Source organism: Tachysurus vachellii, chromosome 1, assembly GCF_030014155.1.
Source record: "Tachysurus vachellii isolate PV-2020 chromosome 1, HZAU_Pvac_v1, whole genome shotgun sequence".
NCBI classification, from domain to species: domain Eukaryota; kingdom Metazoa; phylum Chordata; class Actinopteri; order Siluriformes; family Bagridae; genus Tachysurus; species Tachysurus vachellii.
In genome coordinates this window covers 36,085,813-36,113,810 of record NC_083460.1, presented here as the reverse complement: position 1 = coordinate 36,113,810, position 27,998 = coordinate 36,085,813, and the positions used below count along the sequence as shown (strand labels likewise).

The following is a 27,998-nucleotide window of genomic DNA, read 5'->3' as shown; positions in this document are numbered from 1 at the left end:
ACCAATGGTGCGGCTGGGCATGGAGGACAGAACTCTGAGGGTAGCTGAAGACCAGCGTTCGTCCACTGACGGATCAGCTGTCCTGTCATGGTCCTCATCAGCAGGTAAGGATGAAAAATCATCTAAAAACACATACAGAGAAACATGCCTATTACAGCACACACAAAATCAGCAGGACATAAAAGGTGCATCTTTGCTTGTTTAATATTCCAAAAGAGAAGAGCTACTGTCTGTATTTGACATGAAGCTGTGTGTGTGTGTGTGGGTGTATGTGTGTGTGTGTGTGTGTATGTGTATAAAATATACCTTCAGTCTCTTCCTTTAGAGGGTACAGCTCTATTGCCTCTTCATGGTTATTTAGATCTTGACTCTGTTCCTCAATAAGCCGAGTGAAGGAGTCATGAACCAAGTCCTCATCTGCAGGGCTTCTAAAAACAAACCACACACCACACAGATCACATTAGCAAAATATCGAACTGCAGTACAACAAGATGTTTGCATGATCGTGATAAATAATATGTTTGGCAATATAGCTTTATTAAAGAAAAAAACTGAACAATGGTTTCAGGTGTAGTGTACATAGTACGAAGGAGGGTTTGGTCTTTTGTGAATGGTGAAATTCTTCATTAGACAAATGGCAGTAGTTATGGAAATCCAACAGATGACTGCGGAATGAGCTGAGAAAAGGAAAACTTCAGTGACCGAATGGTCTGTTTAGACAAGTAGTCTGTAAAGTGCAAATGTCCGGCTATAGTAGTGGTTGTTGTGGCAGTCTTGAAAAAGTCCTGAAAGGGGTTCAGGCTCTAGGTGTTCACCAGGTTGAGGGCCCGAATTGCCTGTAGGAAGAAGCTCCTCCTCATTCTCTCTGGGTTCACTCTCAGGGTGCAAAAGCACTTCCCTGAACACAACAGAGAAAAAGAGTCCATTGTTTATATGGCTGAGGTTTTTCAAGATCTTCCTGGCCTCAGTCCAAACAAGTGCTGGCTGTATATAAGTGACGACAGTGACGTGAAGTGACATACGGCCAAGTATGGTGACCCCTACTCAGAATTCATTCGGTGCCTTGCTCAAGGGCACCTCAGTCGTGGTATTGCCAGCCCGAGACTCGAACCCACAACCTTAGGGTTAGGCCACGACTTCCCCAGTTAGTCAGTATATAGTATATAGACACAGATCAGGGAGCTTGATGCGACTGGTACTCTCAGCTGATCACACCACCCACTTGAGAGCTTGTCTGTCCTGTCCCGTGCTGTTCCCAAACCAAGTCTTTAGCCCCTAAGAATTCATTTTAAGATCCAAGTGTCTGAGATGGTAGAGACACTGCTGGGGCTTGTTCACCATGGTGTTAATGTAACAGGACCATGACAGGTCCTGCATGATGTGAACATGTAGATAACAAAAACTGTCCACTCTCTCCACTGGGCTCCCTGTGATCATGGGTGGTTGATGGTTCCTCTCCTGCTTTGTGCTAAAGTCCACTATCACCTCCTTTGTCTTGCTGACATTCTCCTGACACCAAATCTCCAGGTTTTTAATCTTTTCTTGGTAGGCCCTCTCTTTGTTGTTGGAGATCATGCCCACAACAATGGTGTCGTCAGCAAACTTGATCGGAAGTGAGTCGGAAGTGGCCATGCAGTTGTATGTGTACAGTGAGTACAGCAGGGGGCTCAGAACACAACCCTGGGAAGCTCCAGTGCTGAGAGTGAGAGAGGATGAGACATGTTTCCCCACCCGTACTGTTTGTAGTCTGTAAGTTGGAGATCAATCGACATATGGTTCGGTTAAGTCCCAGGAATTAGTGCTGAGAATGGAGGGAATTATGGTGTTGAATGCTGAACTGTAGTCTACAAACAGCATTTTAACATGATTCTGATTCCTGATGTCCGAGTGACTAAAAGCTGTTTGATGTAGGTGATTAGTTTTATTTGGGTAAGGGCTGAGACTCAGTGAGCGTTGTTAATAAAATGTTTTAAAACTCCGTGTTTATACCCTTGGTTTTATTAAACGATTCAGAAATCAGGCCATTTAGTGATGAGAAAGATGACCAGAGATGTGAGTGTGAAAAAGTTGTCTTTTTACAAAGAATTGCCCATATTACTCACAGAAGAAGGCTGGTACGAGATAAACACCAGCACCACTTCTCGATATCAGAAGACAAAAACAAAAGGAACTGACTTGCACATGACGTGAGTAATCACATGATTAGTGATTCAGATGTGACACAAACAAACAGCCAAAACAAAGGCTCTCATCTCCTGTAGAATGCAGACCGCTTAAAACAAAGTACAGGAAAGCTTGAAAACATTGCTTTCTGTCAAACTTAGGAGGAGGAAGCAGATAAGAGTTCAAACTTCCTACAAACACACTACAAACATGTTTTAATTGCCTAGTACAAAGATGACACAGGAAGACATGAAAGGATGTTAAAGGGTGCAAAGGTGGAAGCAAAGCAACGTTAAGCAAAGAACTTGTATTTTTATGAGTAAACCATACTTACTCTAATCCTGCCTCTGTTAAGTCGACGTCTATGTCGAAGCTCACACTATGAGCCGCCATCTCCACTGTAGTCTGCAGGTCCTGCCTTAAACTGTCACTCAAAGTCCATCGACGCACAAAGTAAATACCTTAGACTTGCTCCCAACTCTGGTCATTCTCCCGAATCAGCTCTGAAAATAAATGAGAAAAAACAAAGAAAGAGGGATTGGGAGAGTGAGAGCAGAAAGGAGATTTGTCGCATTAGTCTCATTAAAGAGTTCTTCACGTTTCAACACGTCTGACAACGGTTTTCAAGGGTGGAAATACCTACACTCACTCGTTCAAAAGGTAACAAGAATGAACATGATGTATCAGCACCAAAGCAAGCACACAACCACTGTGTTCTAGGCTAAATTCAAAAAATAAATAAATAAAACTGAAATATTTCCCCAGAATCTCCAAATTATTTGCAATACGAGTCTGTACTGTGATTTTCCATCTTCAAGTTTTTCAGTTTTTCAGTAAAGCGGTGAATTCGGTGTGTAGATGGCATTCAGTAAACCCTGATTAAGCAACAATCCACAGTGACGACTCATTCAAATGGAACGTGTAAGTGTAGCAGACTGTTCAGATTTAAATCAGAGGCATCTCAGGTTCAGAAAGCCTTGAAATACAGTACATGCAGTCACACAACACTGGAACCCTGTGCAGGTTTCTCAAACATTTGATTCATTGACAAAAATTTGTTTTTATTTTTTAAATATTTATGTATAAGCTACATTTAATCTAGTGTAACCATGATTTTTTCTAAATAAACTAGAAAGAATATCTACAGAATCAGAGATTTAAACAATAAACGGATTTTGTAGATACACTTAATAATCTTGATTTATGATAATTGGTAATTATTTCTAGGAATCACATCAAATTATGTGTGTGTGTATGTGTGTGTGGGGGGGGGATTCCTCATGCCTTGATGTGTTTTAAAGCATGTTACATATAAGTGTATATAATAGCGTCATGAAAGCAAATACAATTGCACCTTTATTTTCATTTAGATTGACTGAACAAAAGCAAATCTATGAGCTTTTCCAATAACACCTGCCTCTAAACAACACCCCCCCACCACCACCACACACAGACAAAAACCTAGTGAGAGAAATTCACAGCTGAAGCATATAACATAAAGCAAGTAATTAAAAAAAAAATAAAAAAAACACTAATATATGTGACAGAATCAATAGCATGCATCATTTAAATCTAAAATATATTGCTGCATGTTGTTGTAATAATCTTACCATAATTGGACCAGAAAAATTCTAAAGAAACAAACCCTAAAGTTTGGGCTTCCGGACATTAGATCATTAGCACCCAAAGTACTTATAGTAAATGAAATCATCTCAGAAAATAGCCTTATTGCATCTGCCTTACTGAAACTTAGATTAAACCAAATGATTACATTAGTCTAAATGAGTCTACCCCATCAGGATATATCTATAAGCATGAGCCTCGTCAGACGGGTCGTAGAGGTGGTGTTGCCACCATCTTTAGCGATTTCCTTACTGCTACTTAGAACACATTATAGATGATTTAATTCCTTTGATGTGCTTGTTCTTAAATGTTGTACTCTCACACATGCTTACGAAAAAAAAATCCCTGATGTCTCTTGCGCTAGCGACCGTGTATAGACCCCCAGGGCCCTACACTGATTTTCTCATTCAGAACCGGTTCTGTTTTTTAACAGGAACCGGAACCGTGCGGAATTTTCAAGTTTCGGGTTCCAAACGCGGTTCCGATGCGATGACGGGCAAAGCGCTGGGAGCGGTCACTTTAAATAGCCATGTCTTACCTCATGTACAGTATATTCATTGTTTACACTGTTTACAGTCACGCAACCAAATTAACGCAGCTTACCACAGAAATCGGTCACTCGTGCTGCTGTGCTGAGGTACGCTTTATGTTAAACATGTCTAAAAAAAAGTCTAAAGTGTGGATTCATTTCCAAAGCTACAACAATGAAGTAAATCTACCCCCTCTGAGAGGGTTTTCTCCACAGCTGGAGATACAATAAGCCAGGAAAGGTCTCATCTTCTCCCAGAGAAAGCAGACATGTTAATGTTTCTTCAGAAAAATTGCTAACTGTTTTGCTAAGTTGTAATTCTGGATGTTAAATATGATGTTGGATTTATTTAAATTTAAATTGATATGAATTGAAATGCTCTGTTTAAAATATTTATAGAGTGATTAATAAACACAAATTGAATTGTTTAAGTATTGTGCATTATTTTTCACATTTCTTTTATTATGGAATCGGAATCAGAACAGGGAATCGTAAGGCAGAACTGGAACCAGAATCGGAAAATTTCTTTTGATACCCAACCCTACTCAAGAGAGTAACCCATAACCTCGAGCGAAAGTGCAGAAAAACTAAATTATAGGTTTTTAGAATTGCGTACAAGGACAGTATGTCCAGCTATAGACAGGCTCTGAAAGCTGCTAGGGCTGAGCACCTGAGCAAACTCATAGAAAATAACCAAAACAATCTCAGGTTTTTATTTAGCACAGTGGCTAGATTAACAAAAATCCAGAGATCTGAAAACACTTCCATCACAGTTCAGTAGTGAGGACTTCGCTGATAAAATTAAAAGTATCAGGAACAATGTTCATCCTAACACACAACATTCTCCAAGGTCGCTACCAAAATTACACAGGTATTTAGGGTCAAGCTTTAAGTTGGATTAGATCCTACCTGTCTGATCGATTCCATTTTGTAGAATTAAAATGGTGAATCCTCCAGTTTATTGCCAGTTAACTATGGGATCCCTCAAGGATCACTTCTAGGACCATCTGCTTTTCTCAATATACATGCTTCCCTTAGGGAACATCATTAGAAGGCATGAGATTAGTTTCCATTCTTATGCTGACGATACCCAGTTATACATCTCATCAAAACCATAAGAAATTGCAATATTGTCTAAATTAACTGAGTGCGTTAAAGAGATAAATGATTGGATGACCTGTAAATTTGTTGTTAAACTCTGATAAGACAGAAATACTTCTTATCAGGCAAAAAAACAGTACACAGAATCTCTCACAATTCAACTTCCATTTAGAGGGATGTACTGTATCTTCTAGCTCAACAGTGAAAGACCTGGGTGTCATATAGAAAATCATAGAAAAGCCTTCCTCCATCTTAGAAATATTGCAAAGCTAAGAAGCATACTATATTTATCTGATGCGTAGAAGCTAGTTCATGCATTCATGACCTCTAGACTGGACTATTGTAATGCACTACTAGGAGGTTGTCCTGCATCTTTAATGAATAGGCTACAGTTAGTCCAAAATGCAGCTGCCAGAGTTCTCACTAGGACAAGAAAATATGATCATATAACCCCAATTTTATCATCTTTATACTGGCTACCTGTTAAGTTTAGAAATGATTACAAACTGCTGCTACTAGTGCTTGCTAATATTATGAACAGCAGCTAAACTAAATCCTCTCCACTGCTTCGCTCTTTCTACCCATCCCGAGGCATCCACAAATTGTACCAGCTCAGATTGTCTAACGTGTCATGAAGCCCAGATTCGATTCCCAAGCAGGGAGCTAACCAGCCAGCCACTAAAGGGTTAAGCCCATCTAAAGGGTTGGGTTGCATCAGGTAGGGCATCCGGCGTAAAACCTGTGCCAAGGGAGGAGCCTGTTTGGATAAACGGATATGATTTTCTATGCATACACAGTGTTCATAATTTATCAGAAAGTTTCTGCAGTGTGTGTACAATTTCTTAGTAGTAAGGCATACTAAAGAACCATAGTACCATAGTAAAGAACACTAGACACAAACTGATGCCAGGCCCTCTTTTTAACCCTAAACTATAAACACATGCTGAATTTCCTAACGTGCACTGGAATCAAAAGCATGCACAGAACTAGTGAAAGGACCAGCTGGAGAGCCACGTTAAAATGCTGAACACATTTTTCCCTTTACAACTATCAATCTGCAGGCTTATAAAGAAGCCTAGAAGATTTATAGAGAACAATATTACTAGGTAATTAATTATACGATGCGTAATAGTCACTAGCTCTTGTTTGTGTTTGTGGGGAAATGTAGAAAGAGGCACTTTTCACAATTCATCTGGGTGTAGGTGGTCTGGCACAAAGACAATGATGACATCAGCAGAGAGCTGTAGTAAGAAATCATTGGAAAGATGAATGAGAAAAACGAGTTCTGTTTCAACGCTCATACAGAAACCACCTAAACTGTTTGATCCTGTATTTTACATTATATGATACTGCTGTGTATGAAAAGTGACTTGGAGCTCGGTTTTCAGTGCTGTCAACTGCAGCTGTCGTGCTCGTTTTTATTTCAGACAGAGAGAAAAAGCTATACGACCGATAGTGAGAGAGGGATTTATCAGGGTGCCTCACTGAGGAAAGAGCTGACTTCAGCAGTCTGAACACTCTGGTCATTCTTTCCTATGTTCCTGCCTACACATTTTTTCTTTGTCTGATTGCCTTCAGCAAGTGACCCTTTGCCAGTTTCTCCTCATTGCGGTTACTGTAAGAAACAGCAGCTAGCAGAAGCAAGCAAGCAAACAAGCAAGAAAGCAAAAGAGCAAGAAAGAAAAGAAGCCTTATTTGTACGAACAAGAAAAATGTTGGTGACTGAAATGTTGGTGACTGTCACTTTGAAGAAACTTTACTGTATGCACACAATTTGTTTTGCTTTGATAAAGTCCTCAATAAGGAAGAACAGAATATAAATTATGAACAGCAACAGAGTAGGTATAGTACATACATCAATATATACGCCTCAAAATACACGTGTACAATAACGTACATTGTTGTTGTATGTACATAGTATGTTTCACAGTAAATGACAGGAAGGATATGCAAACATCTGCTAATTGTGAAAATAGACACAGACACAAGTGTCACGTATTAATGGATACAGAAAGAAGAAGATGGTCTGAAAGAAGAAAAATTCAGACAGAGCTTGTACATATGTGTTACTGCATGTGGAAAAAAAAACTGCTGGAGGGGTGTGATGAAAAGATACGATACCCATTAACATGCGTTAATGTGTATGTGGGACTTTAACGATCTATTCTGCACATACTACATACTACAGCCAGTTATGCTTTATCATATAATCAGTTGCAGTTCAGCCTCAGAAAATGCACGATGCATTTGTGACACTTGCAATTTTGTGATAATTAATTACAATAATTGCATTGAACATTTTCTGTAATTTCAGTAAGATTAATGTATTGGCAATCGTGGCTGTGTTATGAGAGCTTGCTGAATTTATTTTTATTTTATTACTTGTTCCTATCACTAATCACAATCTAATAACCTCATGAGTCATACTGCTCGGAAAAAAAAGTCTTATTTAAAGCCTAACGGCTACGCAAACCTGACCAGTCTTATTTGTGGCAGTTTAAATTTCTTTAAGAGGATGACCACTTCTTGCCAAATGGTTTTAATGTCACAACTTTCCTGACAGTAAGAAAGCACAGCACACAGGAACTGGTTGTTTTCTGTAGTTCTTAATCATTTCCTCTGTTTGTGGCCAGTGTAGACATAAAGCCTGTGGGCACCTGAATCTGAGCACCTAATGATTACAGTCTCTGTTCTTTATTTATATGTCTCTGTGTTGCATGGGCTGGATTTGGTTATTCCTGATGACTTGATCAGTTCTCACTTCACTATAAATCAGTGAGACAAGACAAAATTGAGACACAAATCTAGATTTATTGCCACATGACACCCTTTGAGAAACATCCCATATCTCATAAAGAAGAGAAATCTTTAAACATCCGTAATTAAGTCATTCTCGAAGCGGGTCATCATTTTGATGAGTAAATGCTGTTTGACACACAGCTGTTTCTATAATGAGAGTGGAGTGAACCTGGTCTAGCTGCTGCTGTGTAAGTTGTATACAGAACGATAAACGAGGCTTACAGTTCTAAACAAGTTTATAGTTAATCAAAAAACAGCTCAGAAATCAGAAATAAAAGTTATTCTCTAAACTCTTTTCATAAGTAAAACTTACGACACTTTTTCATTGTAACGACACTTTTTCATTGTAACTCTGAACATATGTTTTAAACTCATGGTATCTTAAATATGTAACCTAGTGGGCCAGCATTAATGATTCAATGTTAGAGATTTAAGCACTTATGTACGTCACTCTGGATAAGGACGTCTGCCAAATGCTGTAAATGTAAATGTAAGCGGTGGTTTGAGAGAAAAAAAATGTGGAAGTGATTAGTGGCTTACTATCGTTTTCTCTCTCTCTCGCTCTCTCTCTCGCTCTGTGTCTGTGTCTGTGTCTCACACACAAAAAACATCTCTCTCACCAGTCCCCAGTAATGTATGACCTAAAACTTGTGGGCATCATCTCTGAAACCAGCAGCATTTTAGAGTCAGGTTTTCCTCAATATTTTTATACATTTTCAGAAGCCTCTTGCTACAGCACGGAATGTGCTCAATAACACATTATTTAGATTGCTGATCTCACTACTCAGATTTAATCTCACTACAACTCATATGTAAAGTTTTTTCATAAAGAATGTGGGTCACATTTCACCACAAAACAGGATCTATTATATAATGCTGTGAATATCTTTATACAGTAGGTCAAGCTTTAATTTGTAATTTAAAATTATGTTTTATTATTAAACACTTTGTTTTTGTCAGTAAAACTGATTCATTTTACACCATGTTTGTGCCTTTCTAATGGCTATAATACAGTAATATTAAGTTCACAAACTAGGGGTCATTACACCACATGGGGTTGCTTGGTTTACAACAGGGGTTATGAGAAATACTAAGATATATCAATATCTCCTGGAATATTGAATATTTTGAAATATTACTGTGGGTCACATTCAGACATAACCTTTTTAAACTGAATAAAGTGTGTTTCATTTAGTATTTTTAGTATTAGCATTTGACTTTTAAAAACCCATCATGCTGCCATCAAAACCTACAGAAATCTTGACAGCATTCATGATGACAACAGAAAACTTTACTAGAGACAATGCTGGTCACTGTGTTTGAAAAATGACTTCATCTTTGAATTGGAAACCTGAATGAGAAGGAGATTTTGGCTCTGAACTGCCATCTACGTAGTGAATGTCACTTTTAAATCTTAGGGATGTACATAAGATATGGACCAGGTGTGCAAATATAATGGCACTCATATTGCTATTGCTTCTGCACTATTATGCTACACACACTTAGGTCTTATAATAACAACATGGTCAAATGTTATTATAAGACTAGGTGGACAAAGTTTTCAGTGTCTGTATATTGATTTTTTGTATTTCCCTCATTATTATTATTATTATTATTATTACTACTACAACAGGTAAGGTTATGGAAGGCCAAATGGGTCTCAGGGACATGAAAAACGAGTGGTATCCCATTTGTTGTCATTATTATTAATAACAAAAAATGGGACACCACTCGTTTTTCATGTAATTGTGAACCGTTTGGCCTTCCATAACCTTACCTGTCCTAAACGGTGCGGTCAGAGCAGGTCTGTTAAAACTAGTATAAAAACACTACTTTCAATAGTGTGTGTCATTTCAATGGTACAACATTTAGCAAACGCGTAATTTGTCTTATTTAAAATTAGTAATTGTTCGCAGTACAATAAACAGAGCACGTGATCGTGTTTCTGAGGTTATTTATTAGTCTCCCACAGATTCGCGTGTGCGCGCGTGCAGTGCTTGAAGTAACTGGAGGAAACCATGGAAACTTTTTTACTCAGCTTCAGAGACCCAAACACAACAGAAGACAGTGGGGTTTGGGGGACCGAGTCGTTTCACTCCCGTACACGCGATAAAACAAAGTGTAAATTAACCTACCTTGTAGTTTTTACATCTTATATTTATTAAACGCACAGCTGTTATTCACTTCCTCATGTCATAAGTAAACAAAGTAAACACACTTCAGTCAACACACTATATAAAGTTCGAGTTTTAACTTCGCAAGCAATTAAAAATAACATTTAAAATACAATAAAACCAAAGCATATTAGTTGCCATTCCCGAGTCTACTCACCGGACACTGTCTTACACCCGACTTTCACAGCTCACTCAACTGTTGTGTATTTCTGCATCTGTGTATTTCTGTGTGCTTGTGGAACAGACAACTTCCGTTTCACGGGGAATTCGGGGGTAGCAAGTGTTAGACAACTCGGCAGAGCGACACGAAAATTTGATATTTTTACCGCTTTACTTCATATGCTATTTAAGCTCCAAAAAAAAACAAGAAGCACATTTAGGTTTCAATTAGGTTTCACTAATTTGTACACTGTTTATATAAATGAACTCTCCCCGAGTTTCACCAAAGTGGTACAGTCCTATATATATAGTGGAACTTTGTCAGTCACGTCTGATTGACTTTAACTCATTTATCATAAAAGTGTATGATTTATTTTTAATAACGAATCATTGTATAATATTTTAAAACTGGGCACGGTATACAACAGTAGCTTGTAATGAACATAATTAATTAATAAAATTTACAAATGTAAAATGTCTTGTTCCACTGCTCAAAACAAAACAAATTTGTTAATTTTAACTGAACAGATGGATATTTTAATTTTCTTTTCACTCTTAGGGTAGGTGTTCTGACCTGGTGTTTCTGCGCATGCGCTCTACGTGTTTGCAAATTCAAAAAAATCAAGCTTCTTTTACTTCTAAGCTGGAAGAGTTTTTGTGAGTTTTTTTTTGAAAGTTTGTGTACTTTATTGATATATATATATATATATATATATATATATATATATATATATATATATATATATATATATATACGTATAATACTGGATATATAATGAGCAACTTAATTCTTACTAATGGGATAAAAACCTAAGGCTTATGGTGGGTAATTGCAGCAAAGAGGAAGGAAGGTTTATGGAATATTGAATCGATTGCATGTGGCCATAACAGCAAATCCATTCATTGACTTTATTTTAGTATCCCACACACTTCCATTTATGCAACTAAGCTATTTAAATTTCTCGTCTATTTCTTCTTAGTATGCTGTGAGACTGAGCATTGTCTTAAATGTCAGTGGGTATGTATCATTCAAGCCTGTCTTCCCCCCTCGCTTTTTCCATTTTGTGGTTTAACATTTCTGTATGTGACAAAAAAACTTTTTGTCCACCCACAGTGTGTAGGTTTGTGTCAAAAGATGTCCTTTTAATGATGATAAGTTTTAGGTTTGGGTTAGATATTGAGTATGATTTAACTAGATTTATGTGTGTACTTGATGTGCAATGTGTTGTGTGTGATGCTTGACTCTCCACTGACTTCCTGTGCCTGTCTATCACATCAATAAAATCTGCTTAAATGAAGCCACATAACATAGCACTTTTTTTTCATTATATTAATGTAGTGTGTGTGTATGTGTGAGTGAGTATAACACACTAAGAAGAAAGCATTACTATTCTTGCATGCATGAATTCAGAGTCACACATGATTGCCTAGTGTTGCTCTAAGTGACAGGAAAAAGAGAGTATGCCATCCTTCAAGCACATATGAATCTTAATTCAGTCAAATCAATTCTAAGGTTTTACCCATACCAAATGTGTCAAACATACCGCCAAAGGCCTACTTAACACCCTGACCCCAACCACACTGAACTCCTAAGTATCATTTAGAATGCTGACTGAGCACCAGTCCTCCTCACCTGCCATCACTGCCTGCCATCTCTAATTGACTTGTAGTTGAATGATCACAAATCTCCACAGCCATGCTCCAAAATCTAATGAAAAGCCTTCACAAAAGATGGTTTTTATACTAGTAAAGAGGGGACTAAATCTTGAATAGGATGTTCAAAACACAGATATGAATATGATGGTCAGGTTTTCCCGACGCTTGGCTATATCCAAAAACGCTAAGCTGTAACGATGTAATTTTCCATAACATGTCTTCTAGAGATTTTAAACAAAAGGTGTGAATACTTTCACGATCACAAATTTTACGTCCCTTATTTGTACCTTTCCGATCAATGCTGATAAGTTAACATATTTAAGAGGAGTAGTTTATTTGTTAATGGTTTACATTATCAAAAATAAAGATACCATATTTTACTTTTCCTTGTCACTACGGTGTAAAGAGAACATGTTTTGTACCTTAATATGTATAATTGTGAACGTGCATTTGGTGGTCATTTAAATATTTAAAGAGTACAATTTGAAGGTAATTATGGTCCAGTTATACAGTATACTCGAAAAAAATAAATCAAAGTTTCAATGAACATTTCTTCACTACAGCAGACTGATGATGGCTAGACAGGTTGTAATTTCATTTATGGACTAAAACATTATAAATTGATGGACAAAATTTTCATAGATGTTGAGTATGAAATCAGAAATTTCCTGGCAATAGTACGCCACACAGTGTTCCTGGTTGTCAGCTATAGTGCCATAGTGATGCTAGACCTCAAAAGGAAATACGCATCTTCTGTTACCCCCACATGTACCTAATAAACTCTAATGCACCCTAACCATTAAAAGCCATACTCACAGTTCCATTAATAAGCTCCTTGCAGTCCCATTAGTAGAAGCAGTTCCAGTATGAGCATACAAGCACTGACTTTATTTGGAAGTCCAAAAGATTTGTAACACTTAGACATCTCACACTTTAAGTCATGTTGGCTTTTCATGTAAAAGAATAACGCCCACATCTACAACGTGTGTCATATGACTTCCTGGGAGCACTGATGCTTGTAGCTTTAACGAGAAGTAGATACCGCATCCTGAGCTTGCGCTATACAGCTGCCAACTGACGTATTTCATATTTTCAACAGGTTTTGTGCAATAAAATGCGAGAAGTGTATTACTGATACGTTACATTGTTGGATTGTTATAGAATATGGAGTCCACACCTGTCAACTACGAGAGACAATTATCAGGCAAGTATCTTGCATATGTGCGTGTGTGTTAGTGTTAATTTCGTCACAAGAGACGAGACGAAATATGTTCGTCAACAACCTTTTTTTTTTTCATGACTAAGACGAGACGATGACAAGACTGCACCACTGTCCAAAAACGCTGACTAAGACTAAATTAACATGCGTTATTGTTGACGAAAAAAGACGAGAGGAAAATGTTTTGTATGAAATAAAATCTAAGATAAAATCTCTCTTCATTTTCGTCTACAATTGTCTCTGCTTTTTCATCAGCTGTTACGCCTTTAAAATATTCACAACGAGTTCGCGGCTTCGCGCTGTTTAGTGTGTGCGTAGAAACATTTCGTCCACACGCCGCTCAAAAAAAAAACAAAACTCCTGAGCGCAAGTCCACCGTCTAGGCAGGATTTTTGTGTTAAATTATATTTCCTGTCGCTGGACAGGCTCTTTTTTTGTACATGACAGCTTCATAGATACATACACTAGATGTCGCCTTGTATAGGGCAGTACATTGGAGCGAACGCGTCAACTGAGCCGTTATCTTGGTACGGGGGACCCCCTCCTCTTAATGCATTAGCGTCAATATAGGCAAAGAAATAAAATCACCATAAATCGACATGAATGCGATTTCTATTTTTTTTTTTGGTTCGTTCCAAAGGTCAGACATGTATTTATCATTAAGTCCAGAGAAAATTTAAGGTTTTGATATTAAGATACTCTACTTTTTCACAATATAATGCATAGTGCTAGTAGGCCTAAGTTTATTAGTTACATTCTTCCACTTGAGTAAACTTCAAATGAACAATAACTACTTACCTTATAGCCTACTGCATGTAACACTGCTACAATGGTGTGACTATACGTGTTCATTTAAACATTTAAATTGTATTGGTTTATTAAATATGACACACAAAGCAATTTGCAGGTGGAAGCAAATCACAAATTTGAGAGGAACATAATGTGAAAGTTAGATAGTTGAGGTGCCAAAGACTGTTCAATCTTTTATTTATTCTTTTCCCGCAATACCTTTGCCACATTAAATACGTATGTACTAAAGGCACATAAACCAAAAAAAAAAAACCCACAAAGTTTGACTTTGAGGCTGAACTGCCAACCTAACTGGTGACATCTTTCCAGGACTGTCAGCTGAATTAACCATTTAAAAAAAAAAGTGTTTAGTGCTGCAACTGCAACTCGTCTCTGTTTATCACTTGGGAATCTACAAACAGATTCAGATTATTTTATTTAATACCATGTCAGCAATCAAAAGCTATTTTCATGGCAAAATCCAATTACAAAAACACAAATATCATATAAATGCAATAAAAACAAAACAAATATAAACAGCAAGTCATATTATACAATTTTTTATTTTAATTAACATACGATAAAAAAAAAAATCCAAACCCTTTTCAGGCATAATGTCATTAAATATGTCTTTAAGTGAAGTAACTTGATAAAAGAGCATTCTGCTTGTGTTAAGTCCAGGACAATCTAATAAAATATGTTTAACAGATAAGGGAATCTTAAAAAACATAGGCCTACATAAAGTTGGGTCTTCACCTTTAAGCACAAAAGCATGGGTGAATTTTTAATGTCCTTATTAAGAGCTTCGGAATCTACAAACATTGTCGGTTTTCCTAATTGTCAAAAACTAATGGGTAACTAGCATGGATTAGCTGTGGTTGTTAACCAAGGACTAAAACAAACCAACAGAACAAGAAATATAATTTATAATATAACATATATTATAATATAACATAGAACACATTCTCACTTGAGAAATGTAATCCCTTGCTGTCTGGTTTTTAGATTTCTTTCGTTTGAACAACCAAATGCAGCACAGAAGTCCAGCATCGTCCATGCATTTGAGGTAAAGGAGCACCGTACAAAGATGGCAGCGGTTTTGACGCATTTTTAGGACCCCGATGCGACATCTAGTGTATAGATATCTATGATGACAGCTTATGTCCCGATGACCGGTCTTTGCATTACGATTAAAAGCAGTATCAATAAAGAAAAAATGTGATGTGCAGTCAAGTTCGAGTGAAACATATGTGAAACACTTTTTTTACTGAAATGTTTATCAGTAATAATCTCAGTAATAATGTGTTATTTTAAAAAAAAAAAAAGACTACAATTTTTTGACTAAAACTAGACTAAAATTAAAAGACTTTTATTCGGCTAAAACATGACTAAGATACCTTGAGTTTTCTTTTGACTAAAACTAGACTAAAATGACGAGACTTTTAGTCGACTAAAACTTGACTAACAAAAAAAGATATGTGAATGACTAAATATGACTAAAACTAACAAGGACATTTGGTACAAGACTAAGACTAAATTAAAAATAGGTGACGAAATTAACACTAATGTGTGTATGTCTAGTCCTTTCATGCATGTAGGCATAGACAAGCTTGCTTTTTTTTAAATAATATTGGATGGAAATAAGAAAATCTTGCTGAATTATATCTGAAAGTTTATTTGACTTCATCAAGTGTTTATTTCACTGCTCAGTGTCTTAAAATTCACTCAGGTCTGAACTTCCTCTTGTTCTGAAACACGCATGTGGTTGCGTTTTTCACACAAGGCTGTAGCAAATCAGGCATTAAAAATGAAAGAAAAGAAAACATTTAGCCAGTAATGCATAAAAGATTAAAACTTTTAACTATACACACACATGAAAGCTAAAAAACTCATTCATGCATAAAAAACAAGCTAATATGTTTAAAGGAAGTTGCATTTTATAAGTTCATATCTGTAACAATGATACATCGTAAAGGTTTTCCTGAAGACTCCTCTAAAGACCATATTAATGAATATTGTATACAACATATTTAATCTAATAAACACAGCCAACAAACAAACAAACAAACAAAATGATTTGTGTTTGGAAAGCTACACACATACGTTCTGTTTTTCTTATTTGAGATGCAAATACAGCTCAAGTAAAAGGAGTAACTTCAAAAATAGTGTATATATATATATATATATATATATATATATATATATATATATTTATTTATTTATTTATTTGCAGTTTGTGTGGAATGACAATAAACTGTTGAGTGTGTGTGTGTGTGTGTGTGTGATATGCAGTGTGATACGCTGTGTGATACGCTGTGTGATACTGGGTACTGTTATGCTGTGGAGTCTGACAGCTGATGAAATTTCATTAGGGCATAATTTCACCAACAGCATGAATTTATCATTTGAAATATTTTTTTTCATATATCCTCAGAGCAGAGCAATGTGTCTGCTGACTCTGAGTTTTCCTTGGAGGACTATCAGAATGATATCTATGAGCAGCTGCCCAGCGTACAGAAAAGGCTGCAGAACAAGGACCAGGCAAAGGAAACTGTAGTTCACTGGAATCCCAGTAAACCACTGAAGATGTTGCCCCTGTGTATGCAGGAAAAGAGGACCCTCAGGTGACTTCCTTCATTTGCTAATTCTTTTAGAGCTTCTGTGTCAGTTATTGTAGTTTAATGACATTCTGTTGTGAAACTACTAAGCATTTATTCATTCATTCATTCATTATTTCATTTTCTACCGCTTATTGAACCACCTCGGGTCACGGGGAGCCTGTGCCTATCTCGGGCGTCAATGGGCATCAAGGCAGGATACACCCTGGACAGAGTGCCAACCCATCGCAGGGCACACGCACACACACACACACTCTCATTCACTCACGCAATCACACACTACAGACAATTTTCCAGAGATGCCAATCAACCTACCATGCATGTCTTTGGACCAGGGAGGAAACCGGAGTACCCGGAGGAAACCCCCGAGGCACGGGGAGAACATGCAAACTCCACACACACAAGGCGGAGGCGGGAATCGAACCCCCATCCCTGGAGGTGTGAGGCAAACGTGCTAACCACTAAGCCACCGTGCCCCCACTAAGCATTTAACTCAATAAATAAAACAACAACATTCATACTATTTAAGAAAACATTGACATACACGTTTTAATTATTTATACCAGTTTGCACTCACTATCACTGTTAGGAACACCTGTCCATTAATGCAGTTGTCTCATCAGATGGCAGAAGCACAATGTATAGAGACAATACATAGATGTTGTTATCAGAAGGGCTGTGTAATGTTTGCGTACCGACGCCGTCGGAGGGGATCGAACCCGGATCTCTGCCAATGGCTCGATCACCTGCAGTAGCAAATCTGACCCACTGGCAGGATTCAGTGCGTTCACGGCTTTATTAATTAATCTGATAACTGCATGAATGTGTAGGTGAATTACTTGGTGTTATTAAGAGAAAATATTACATTGCTCATCCCTAACACAAATCTGTTGTTCAATTTAAAAGTGTAAGATTCAAACTGACAAGTTACTTTGGTTTACAATTGCTTGTCATTACTTGTGTTTAATCAGGGATAGAAAAAACTTAGAGAGGCACAGAATTGGTTACTGGGCATCATGGAAGCGGAGTCAGGAAACTGCAAGACGTCGAATGAGGGTGCAGATGAGGAGGGCCATGTCGAAATTACTGCTGTGGAAAACCACCCTCCATAACATCGAAGGTATATATGCATACTGTTTATAGCATATACTGTGTGTAGTGTGTTCCTGTGTTGCTACTGTATGTTATCTTTTTACACGGTCTCATCTCATCTACAGGGAGATATGGTGTCGGGGTGAAGGCGTACTTTGTGTTCCTTCGGTACTTGCTGTTCTTAAATTTTCTGAACTGTGCCATCATTGCTGGTTCTGTTTTAAGTCCCGCTCTGTACAGCAGGACCACAAGCACTTACACACACTGTGAGTATAGTGAAGAGTTAAATGCTGAAGATTTTAGGATGTCTCTGCTGGTTTTGTTTAACAGCCAATGTTTTTTTTTTTTTTAAAGTTTACAAAGTCTTCAGAGAGAATGGTACATTTTTGGACATTTTTCTGGGCTCAGTAAGTTTCTCCATGATCTTCGCTCTACTTGTTTTCTTTGATAATTTGAACATAATAATGGTCAGTTCCCAGTGACTAATTGGTTAAGTTTCCATAACAAGTTTAGACAACAGTTCCAATTTATATTCTAGATAAATGCTCCATATAAACTGATCAAAAAAGGTATAATTGCTGATATGGGTGCATTTTTTGGATGCTAAGGAGTTTCCATTTTATTGTTTTTTAACAGCTTTCCAACAGTTTGAACAAGTTTTCCAACATCAAGATGAAGGCTTTCTTTATAACAGACTGAATAATTTTGTCTCATTACCTTCAAAGTTTAATAAGTACCTTCAAACAGATAAAAAGTATAACATCTTGTATCATGTCCTATACATGGAAATAGCACACCATATTATGTTTCCGTTTTGAACTCCAATGTTTGATTCCTATGAAAACATCAAAAAAACCTATCAGAGTATTATTACACCTGTTACTATCAATGCCAAGTTAACTAAGCTGTCAGTTGTCCTGTAACTGTTGATTTGAGATCCCTCCAGTTGATGATGAGGTGTTGAGGATCTTGACAGCGTGCAGCCAAATAAAATTTCAAATATACAGTATAGCCTTTTGAAAACCTCACATATTTTCTGACTATAATACCTGCCTCAGTGTAATTTTAAAGATATCCAGACTCAAATCATCACTTCCATCACTATCATTTTCTGTCCAACTCTCTGTGTTTTCCAGGGCTTTATGGAACAATCTCCAGTTTTCTATGGTTTCTACACAAATCACAATTTAGGCACAAAATGTCTGAACACAGGTCTCCTCTTTTTCTTTGGAATGCTCACCATACTGCTCCTTAATCTCATCATGATAACACGCAGGTCAGAGCTTTTTATTACTATAACATCATTCTTTTACTGAGAATATTTCTAACATTTTTATCAATGGACATAACTGCACACAGTATAGAAGCAGAGCAAAGCTGCAAATTAATTACGGGTAATTACAGGTAATTACCAGGTAATAACGTGAATTAATGTAAATTAACGTAAAATAAAGTAATAACATTTGTGAAACTGTATTGTATTGTATAATACTAGTTCTTCTGCATGCTTAAAAATGTTTTTTCATGTTCATGGATGTCTGCTTCTCGATTGGTCTTCAAGTTTTGCAACAGTGTTATGCGTTGTGCTATGTTTCCTGTTAAATTCTATTTCGACCTTGTGAAAATCTCGATCCAGTCATAAGAATAATTTTAATATGTTCTTATTTAGTAAAAAAAAAATTCTTAAATTCTATCTGAAGAAATATATAATCTAAAAAATAAATATATATATTTTTGATAACCCTAATCTTATGTATGGAGAATTTTGGGACATATTTTAAACTAAAACAAACAAACAAACAAAAAACAGCTATACTGCCTATGGGACAAAATGAAATAGCAACATTAAATAATCCATTTTTTATTTTCCTAAAGAATTACTTAAGTTCAGTTATATGTTGGCATCTGGCCTGAAAAATGTTGCACATTACAAGGATGTTACACAACAATGTGCAGTGTATGTTCATGACTCACCTCTGTAAATATCATGAATAGTGGTGGCAATATATATATATATATATATATATATATATATATATATATATATATATATATATATATATATATATATACACAGTGTATATATATATATATATATATATATATATATTTTTTTTTTTAATTATATAAATATAAATTATATTATTTATATTTATATTATATTATATATAAATATAAATTATAAAAATTATATATATATATATATACGTATATATATATATATATATATATATATATATATATATATATATATATATATATATATATATATACATATATATATATATATATTTCCTCACAGTCTCTAAACCATAGCATAGCTGGTCTCACTACTGTCGTACCTTTCATTTGATTCTTGCTAACTCTCTACCACTCTTGCTAACTCTCCACTCCAACCCACCCCCGACCCGTCCCGTCACATGGATGGTTGACCACAAATACTTAAACTCCTGCACATTCTTGACCTCACTGTTCTACTTGTCACCCTCTCGCTCATACACATGTATTCTGTCTTTCTACCACTGACTTTCATTCCTCTTCTTTCAAACCTCCACCTTTCCAGGTGTTTCTCCACCTGCTCTCTACTCTCACTACAGATCACAATGTCATCAAAAAACATCATTGTCCATGGCGATTCCTTTCTGACTTCACCTGTTGACCTGTCCATCACCATAGCAAACAAGAAAGGATTTAAAGCTGATCCTAGATGTAGCCCCACTTGTCAGAAATATGGGTGTCTTCATGGATAAAAACCCAGACCCAGACACCAAGATAGCAAAAACACAATTTATTACTGAAAAACTCAAAACCGGAGAACACTGGGGGAAACGAAACTCAAAAAACATGACAGAGACCACAAAGACACAATGATGAGGATTCCGAGGGATAAATAGGAAGACAATTAGACACATGAGGACCAGGCAGGAGGGAATAAGACAAGGGTGGGGCAGACACATGAACATAAAACATAAACAAAAACACATGGTACAAGAGACAACTGCTGGAAAGCCCCCTAATGTTCCGAAAAAAAGTCTGGGCGTGATCCTGACACCACCTCCACCTTGAACTCCTCTGTCTGCCTTACAGCACATCTCACTGCTGTCATACTCCTCTCACACACATACTAAACTACTCTGACGTACTTCTCTGACACTCCTGACATCCTCATACAGTACCATAACTCCTCTCTCAGCACCTTGTCATACGCTTTCTCTAAATTCACAAAGACGCAGTGCAGCTCCTGTTGACCATATCTGTACTTCTCCATTAACATTCTCAGAACAAAAATTGCATCAGAAGTGCTCTTTTTGGGCATGAAGCCATACTGCTGCTCACAAATATACACTTCCTTTCTTAGCTTAGCTTCCACTACTCTTTCCCATAGCTTCATTGTGTGGCTCATCCAACAGCATTGTGGACGACCCCACACACCCCTCACACACACTCTTCACCATCCTGCCGTCTGGAAAAAAATACAGAAGCTTTCGGGCCCTCACGACCAGACTGTGTAACGGTTTCTTTCCACAAGCCAGCAGACGCCTTAATAATTTACTGAACTGTACTGAGCACAACACACGCACACACATCAACTGTATGGACTGCACAGACCTACACCAAATACACACTCTTCCAATATACATCCATCAAACTATTTACATGCTGTTTTGCACCCTGTTTTTTGCTCTTTGCACATGCTGTCTGTTTTTTTAGTTTGCTAATACTGTGTTCATTCCAGTATTTCTGTAAAAGCAATATTGATTAAACACACAGTATTTACACTAGACGGTGCTGTTTTTGTGTATTGTCTTTTGTGTATTATCTTTTGTGTAATGTCTTGTATTTTCTCTTTGCACTGTGTGTATTTTTTGTCTTTTGTCCTGCACTGTCTTTCTGTCATTTTGTCCTGCACTGTTTATACCAGGTTGCACAGATGCACGTTATGTGGCTAAGACTACTTATTAAGTCCTTAGCTCTGTCTTTGTTTTGTAGCACCATGATCCTGGAGAAACGTTGTCTTATTTCACTGTGTACTGTAAAAGCTATATATGGTTGAAATGACACTAAAAGCTTCTTGACTTTTTCTTGACTTGATGAAAAACAGGGCAGAGTGATGAAAAAAAATCAGCACACTTTTTTCCCACATTTACAGGATGGTGGTGGGTTATAAAAACACATGGCTGACTGGCATTACTTTCAATTCAAATATGAGCTTTAAGGTCTTCTGTGGATGGGATTTCTGTATCCGGGAGCCTGAAGCAGCCTTCCTTAAACACAACCTAATAAGAAACGAACTGAAGGTGAGCTCCTGACCATCAGCCTCAGAAACTGAGCTGTAAACATGATTTTTATACCACAACATTATTCAATTCACCAATTCCATTCAATAAAATTCAATTTGTTCACAATTCTTTAAATATTAACTTTCTATAGTAGTCACCCTGACAGTCGTTTCCTGTAGTTTCCATAGTAACAACATTCCTTATGGAAGTGTTAGCATGTTGTAGCAGTTAGAGCTTTTGACCTATTGGAAACCTTTGTGATTCTTGGAAACATGCCAACATCATAACTTCAAGAGAGAGGAAAAAGAGATGTTAAAAAAGGATTTATTTCTTGACATGACAAAAATATTCATTGTCAAAATGAAAACAATGGAATTTGTGGAATCAAAAAAAGGATCAAAGCGAATTTCGAAAGTTTGGCATCAGATCAAATTTCACCTTACAAAAAAGATCACTGAAACTCTCTATACCCTGTTGTTTTAGATGGACCTTGAAGAGCAGATGTTTCGTCAGAAAGTCTTGGGGCGTTCGCTAAAGCAATGGATTCTCCTGTACACCCTGCGCATTGTTCTCAACTTTGTGGTGTTAGTTCTTCTGGGTGGATCCATCTTTCTGATCCATTATACCACCATTGTAAGGCACCACACACCACACAAAGCCAAGGTTATATAATCTATTTAAATATAATATCTGTTATTGCTGTTGTTTGGCAGAAAATATAAATGTACTATTTTATTTTATTTTATTTTAAGCTGCTTCATAAATAATGTATTCAGTGGAATTTTGTTCTATTGAGAAGGCTGGTGAAAGTTCTACAAATCACATTCTTTTAAGCAATAAGAGAAGCTGAACATCTTACTTAGCATGTGACATGGGATTGTTACTCCTTTATAATGAGACAACATCTCAAACTTTTTCACCATGAAGCTGACTAAAATTAAATGAACAGGATGAGTACTTTTGTATTAGAAACATATTTCAACAGTAAGATGAAATAAAAAATGTGTTAGGGCCCTGTATTTTGTCTTTATGTATCTTTCTCTCTCTCTCTCTCTCTCTCTCTCTCTCTCTCTCTCTCTCTCTCTCTCTCTCTCTCTCAGGCTCCTGAGCGCGACAGAACTTCAGCTCTACAGAATCTCCTGAGTGGCTACCTTTCTCCCATTACAATTACAGTAGTCAATTTTGTGATGCCACACTTTTTTTCTGCAATCACAGTGTATGAAGACTACTCCCTCACAACACAACTTAATGTCAGCTTAGTTCGGTAGGTCACGCCATCCCATCTTTAAATCGTTCCAGATGGTTTTTTGATCAGATTTTCTCTAAAACATACATTTCTATTAAAAAAAGCTTAAATATTACTAGGACTGCAGTATTTGGTATATTTTTAATATATTTTTTGCCATGATTAGTGTGTTGATACAGTGCACTGCATTGTAACAGATTGTGTGCTTAATACCAACAGGAGTATTGTGCTGAAACTCGGAAGCTTAGCCATTTACCTCATCTTCCTGTATAGCAAACTAAAGGACAAACCGGTGAGTTGTGATTAGTCCACAAAAGATTCACATCAAAAGCATTTAATTCAAAAATTGATTGCTACTCCTTCTCGTAACCCTAACCCTAAATCAAGGCTAAAATCCCTTACAAATATATATACAGGGCTATCAAGTATGGAGATGTCACTCTTGCCTGTCTTCAAAACTTGTGAGCCCTGTATATATAAATAGGCAGTATAACTATTTTTACCATCACACACTTGAGGGTAACTTAACATAGGCTTAGTATAAGCAAAAGAAAACAAATAACCAATGAGACACAGTCAAAAATCTGTAGACCCCAGACACAGGAAATCAATGCTCAACTTTAAATGACACATAAATGCATGCTGAAATTTGCAAAGAAAGTTTTATTCGATAAGGTAAAAATAGGCAAACTAATCATGGATGCAACACACTTACACATGTTAACTTGCAAATACCAACTAATGATCTACAGATAAATGTTTGTATGTTTGTGTTTTTCTTTTTTTGTTTGTTTGTATGTTTATTGTTTTTGCTTTTTTTTCCTTTAGTGTGGAATGACTGAGTTTGGAAAGGAAATGTATAAGCTCACTATATTTCAACTCTTGGCATCTTTCTGCAATACGTTCTTGGTAGCATATCCTAGAAAGTATGACTCCTTATACGTTTATGTCATTACAGACAAATGAGTACAGTAAATTAAGAGCTGGTGTGTATGTAGTATAATTATGTTCATATTGTTTTGTTGTAGGTTGTTGGTGGAGAAATGCTTATCCTCTAATTTGTTAAGGAGAGTGGGCAAGCAGCAGTTTGTGATCCTGCTGAACGTGTTAGATCTGGTGTACAGTCAGACAGTCACTTGGGTGGGAGTTTTTTCTTGTCCTCTCCTGCCAGCCATCAGCATTAGTAAGCTTGTGGCAATCTTCTACATCAGCAAAGTATGTCCGTACTGGGTGATTTTGTCTATACATGCTTGATCTCTAATTGAGGAAAATTCATTTTTAAAATATTTTCTTTACTTCTCCCTAGTTCAACCTGTTGCGATGTTGTGACCCAGCTCGTAAAATTTTCAGAACTGCCAGTTCTTCGGTTCTGTTTCATTTAATGCTCTTGCTGGGCCTCATCATGTCCGCCATCAGTCTTTGTGTCAGCATAATGACAAGCAGGTCTGCAGCTCTTAATTAACATACATATTTTAATTTAATTTATTAATTAACACTAAACGTAATTCAGTTTACATTGGTTTATTTATTTTTTCCTCTTCCTGCTATTATTCATTTGTTTCCAGTGAAAATGGCATTTGTGGCCCTTTTCAAGTGAACCAGACTTTGCATAATGTGACCAAAATCTGTGTTGAAACACTCCCGTCTGCTGCACAGGAAGGCATACGTTACATGACATCTGAAGCTTTTGCATTCATTCTCATATTAACAGAGATGTAAGTAATTATCTATTTGATTGCATATTTGTGCACATACAAATGGGTAACGTTAAAAGAAAAAAGGATCATAAATGTGCTGGGCCACCAGAAGTCACCAGAACACAGTTATTCCAAAAAATATTCCTTCCATTAGCTGTCTAAAATATTGCTCCAGTATAAACCAGGTGATAATTTTGGAGCAACACCACATCAAGGTGATAAGTCATCATGCATTAGTAATGATGTGCATCAAAATGTCCCTCTAAGGGGACATGTAGAGCTAAACAATGCCAGTTAAATAAATAAATGTCCCATATGATAATAGAAATGTTTTTTCCTCTAATTGTCACATCTAATATCAGTACAGTATATGTTATAAACAAATCTGTGTTTCATTTTACAGTATTGTTCTGACGTCTTATGTGTCTCGTGGACGATCCAATAAGAAGGCCATGGAGAGGCTCAAGGACATGCTTGTTATGGTAAGTATAGGTTTCAAAGACTCGGCTTACAGCGCAAAAGCTACATCCACAGATACTTAAACAAGGTGAAACTTCTTCTTTTGCTGTTGTTTATAGCAAAAACAGAAGAGGCTATAGTTTAAACTAACACAATAATATATACTGTAAATAGGAAGTTCCATAGTGAGAATATATTGAGGTTGACTGTTGTTGTAATAATTACATTAATTTAGTGTCTGCCCTACATTAATTAGAACATACAGTATAGTAATAGTGTATAGGCTGATTCTAATAACAAATAAAAAGCAGGTAAAAAAAATAATAAAAAAATCCTTTAAATAAAAACTTCATCTCCAATAAAACTAACAGCACCAGAAGGCATGACATCTAGGGACAAATAAGGAGAATAATTTATTTAATAATACCAAAAGTATGTGTTCAATATCGCAGTGAAGTAGTATTTCATAATTTATTGTCACATTCACATTGACCCAAACAGGAGAGTAGGACACAACTGAGTATCTTTATTTGTAAATGTTTGCCCACTACTTAACTCCATATACAGTATAGTTCTAAAGGTTGAATAGTAATATGTACATTTGTGTGTTTCCTCCTTACTAAATGTCCTTAACTATGAATATAACCCTGAATTTGTTAAATGTTTTGTTTCATTTTGTTTTCAATTTCTTTTTATCTTCTCTAGTGCAGCTAATGCTCTAATTTATCCCATTCAAGCAAAATGGAGATCAACTTATTGAACATTTTCCTTCGTTGCCACAAGTTTGCTCTAATATTAGTCAGGACACTTGCTGAGCTTCTGTAAATAGAGTATCACGACTTTAGAGGTTGGTGAGCAGGTTAATGGGAAATTGGAAGGGTGGGAGCCCCGTGCTGGGCAAATTCCCAGGTCTTCACAATAACACGTGTACATAAATAAAACATACAGCAACTAAAAAAAAATAATTAGTAAATCACTATATCTTGCAACAGTAACTAGTAACTTGTAAGCAAGGTAAAAAAGAGCCATAGTACAGGAGAAACTCCAGGAGGCAAACTTGTTAAACTGTAATGCATGCTGCTCAGCCGAGGAAAGACTGAACTTTTCTTGTCATTTGTCTGAAACACAGTGATATTCACTTATTTTGTGTTTCTATGTTACAGTGCAGCTCAGACAAGCGTTATCTGGTACAGCATCAAGCCACATTGCTCAGGCGACAGAAGACCATCAAGCGCTCTAATATAGTGGCCTCACAGCAGTGAAAGGATTCTCCTGTACCAGAGAGCACAAGTCTCACCTCTGTATTGCTTAACCTAACCAATATGGGCCTTGGAGCTATAATGCAACTGTCTACAAAACATGCAGATGAATAAGCTACACTCTGCTTATATATATATATATATATATATATTAAAAAAAAAGAAACTGAGATTGTCCAATATTTTGTCAATCATGCTTGAGCAAAAGGTGTCAGCACTTTTAATGTTCTCTTAAATGTATTGTATGTTTTGTTTTTAGCCAGACTCAAAAGTGTCAATGTAGAACAAATTAGTGATTTACAAATGTGCTGCCTCTTATAATCCTTCTGCAAATGAAATGCTATGATTATTCTAGAGGCATAATAGTATTTCCAGGACTCTCACCTGTGCGCAAGCCTACACAGTGTAAGCATAATACGTTATGTTTTCAACATTTTTTACAATTTATATATTTAGATATTTTTCTAATTGATATTGATATTCTCGTCAAACGAGAAAAACATAGTTACATGAAGTACCAGAATAATGTAATGGCTGCATTATTCATATATTTAATACAGTATTTTGGTATAGCAAACATAGTTACCATGAACTAGGGCAGTAAAACTGTTATAGTATCATATTTCAGAGTTACCTTAGTAGTTACCCTAGTCAGTCTTCAGTGTATCTTTATAAGAGATTACTAGATTTGACTTCAGACAAAAGGAGTCCGACTCATTATATGAACAAAACTCTGCACGCAAAAAGTAAGGATTCTGCAGGTGATTTATAAAAAATAATTGCGTGGATCAGATCATATGCCTGGTTCAACTCAGGGAAATAGTAATATGTAAGTTTCTTTATTACATGTACTCAAGCTAAAGGCAGTGTGACAGCTGGAAAAACTGTACAAATGACTATATTTATTAATGTATAAATGTGTGTCAATGTGTCAATATATATAAATGTGTCTCTGTTTAGATGCTTTCAATGTGCAAATAAGCCATGAATATTAAATATCAACAAATACTTATTTAGTACTGTGAGAGAAACTTCATTATTAAGATTTATTATTATTTATTATTAAAAATTAGTAAGTTGTAATATTTTGTCTTCAACAGGCTTCTACAAATGTAATACATGCCTGTATTTTGTA

The 27,998-nt window shown here is 36.4% G+C and overlaps 2 protein-coding genes across 4 annotated transcripts in view; one reads left to right on the top strand and one right to left on the bottom strand.

The window, feature by feature from the left end:
- Nucleotides 1-13,147, bottom strand: part of tmc6b (transmembrane channel-like 6b) — a 25,841-nt gene extending 12,694 nt beyond the window's left edge. Inside the window, exons 1-4 of one of the 2 annotated variants that reach the window (XM_060885272.1) lie at nt 13,021-13,147; nt 2,498-2,666; nt 307-428; nt 3-122 (exon numbers count right to left, since the gene is read on the bottom strand). In XM_060885272.1, the coding sequence (XP_060741255.1) occupies nt 3-122; nt 307-428; nt 2,498-2,556 (301 nt within the window). In that variant the 5' untranslated portion in view covers nt 2,557-2,666; nt 13,021-13,147. Of the gene's footprint in view, nt 1-2; nt 123-306; nt 429-2,497; nt 2,667-10,546; nt 10,616-13,020 lie in introns of those variants that run through there. The other variant, XM_060885282.1, reaches the window with a different exon arrangement.
- Nucleotides 13,148-13,221: 74 nt separating this feature from the next.
- On the top strand, nt 13,222-27,875 carry tmc8 (transmembrane channel-like 8). Of its 2 annotated transcripts, none has more exons than XM_060885259.1 (16): nt 13,222-13,408; nt 16,647-16,836; nt 17,802-17,950; nt 18,048-18,188; nt 18,277-18,329; nt 19,059-19,198; nt 22,073-22,220; nt 22,686-22,835; nt 23,303-23,466; nt 23,668-23,740; nt 24,277-24,374; nt 24,477-24,663; nt 24,755-24,891; nt 25,014-25,163; nt 25,549-25,627; nt 26,768-27,875. In XM_060885259.1, exons 1-16 carry the CDS (start codon nt 13,369-13,371, stop codon nt 26,864-26,866), a joined length of 1,998 nt encoding a protein of 665 aa, XP_060741242.1. In that variant the 5' UTR covers nt 13,222-13,368; the 3' UTR covers nt 26,867-27,875. The 2 variants fall into 2 exon arrangements, with proteins under 2 accessions (XP_060741242.1, XP_060741234.1); XM_060885251.1 differs by having other exon boundaries at nt 22,686-22,865.
- The last annotated feature ends 123 nt before the right edge of the window (nt 27,876-27,998 follow it).

What these genes read in the sequence shown, in the direction of transcription:
- tmc8 (XM_060885251.1), top strand. Translation starts at nt 13,369, where the DNA reads ATGGAGTCCACACCTGTCAACTACGAGAGACAATTATCAG. An exon ending in CTCATCATGATAACACGCAG is followed by an intron (nt 19,199 to 22,072) that starts GTCAGAGCTTTT and finishes CCACATTTACAG; the next exon opens with GATGGTGGTGGGTTATAAAA. An exon ending in CTTAATGTCAGCTTAGTTCG is followed by an intron (nt 23,467 to 23,667) that starts GTAGGTCACGCC and finishes TAATACCAACAG; the next exon opens with GAGTATTGTGCTGAAACTCG.